Genomic DNA, 624 nt, shown 5'->3' with positions numbered 1-624 from the left:
CTTCTCTCCCTCACTCTCCCTCACTCTCCCTCACTCTCCCTCTCTCTCCCTCACCCTCCCTCACTCTCCCTCACTCTCCCTCACTCTCCCTCACTCTCCCTCACCCTCCCTGCACATTACCTGACTGCCAGAGAGCCATCAACACAGCCCCACATCAAGCCCCTACAACACCCAACTAACCAGAGAATACCTCTCAGCAAGGCACCAGAACCTCACTATCACACCACACACACCCCACTAACCTCCCACACAAAGGCGGGTCTGTTCAACAAACGTCAGACCCACTCTCCATTATGCAGCGCAAGCATCGAACCCCCTGCCTGAAAATGGACGGAGAAACTAGAAAAGGATCAAAAATAGACAAGGAGACTGGTTCCTGAGCTGAAGGGTTTGGGCTATGAGGAACGGCTGAGGGAGCTGGACTTTGCTACACTGGAGAGAGAGAGAGGAGACATGATAACAACATGTAAGATTCTAAGGGAAATTGACAGGGTAGACAAAGTACAATTTACAACTAAACTCCCCAAATCCCAACTAAACTCCCCAAATCCCAACTCCACTCCCCAAAATCCCAACTAAACTCCCCAAATCCCAACTCCACTCCCCAAATCCCAACTCCACTCC

General features: G+C 51.3%; 1 protein-coding gene across 1 annotated transcript in view; it reads right to left on the bottom strand.

The window, feature by feature from the left end:
- LOC138350549 (filaggrin-2-like) overlaps positions 1-155 on the bottom strand; it is a 9,551-nt gene extending 9,396 nt beyond the window's left edge. Inside the window, exon 1 of the mRNA XM_069301559.1 lies at positions 121-155. Coding sequence (XP_069157660.1) covers positions 121-155 — 35 coding nt within the window. The remainder of the gene's footprint in view (positions 1-120) is intronic.
- Between the last annotated feature and the right edge of the window lie 469 nt (positions 156-624).

The sequence above is a fragment of the Procambarus clarkii genome, chromosome 46 (assembly GCF_040958095.1).
Source record: "Procambarus clarkii isolate CNS0578487 chromosome 46, FALCON_Pclarkii_2.0, whole genome shotgun sequence".
In the NCBI taxonomy this organism is placed as follows: domain Eukaryota; kingdom Metazoa; phylum Arthropoda; class Malacostraca; order Decapoda; family Cambaridae; genus Procambarus; species Procambarus clarkii.
Note: the sequence above shows the minus strand (reverse complement) of the source record. Positions and strands in the feature narration are given on the sequence as shown.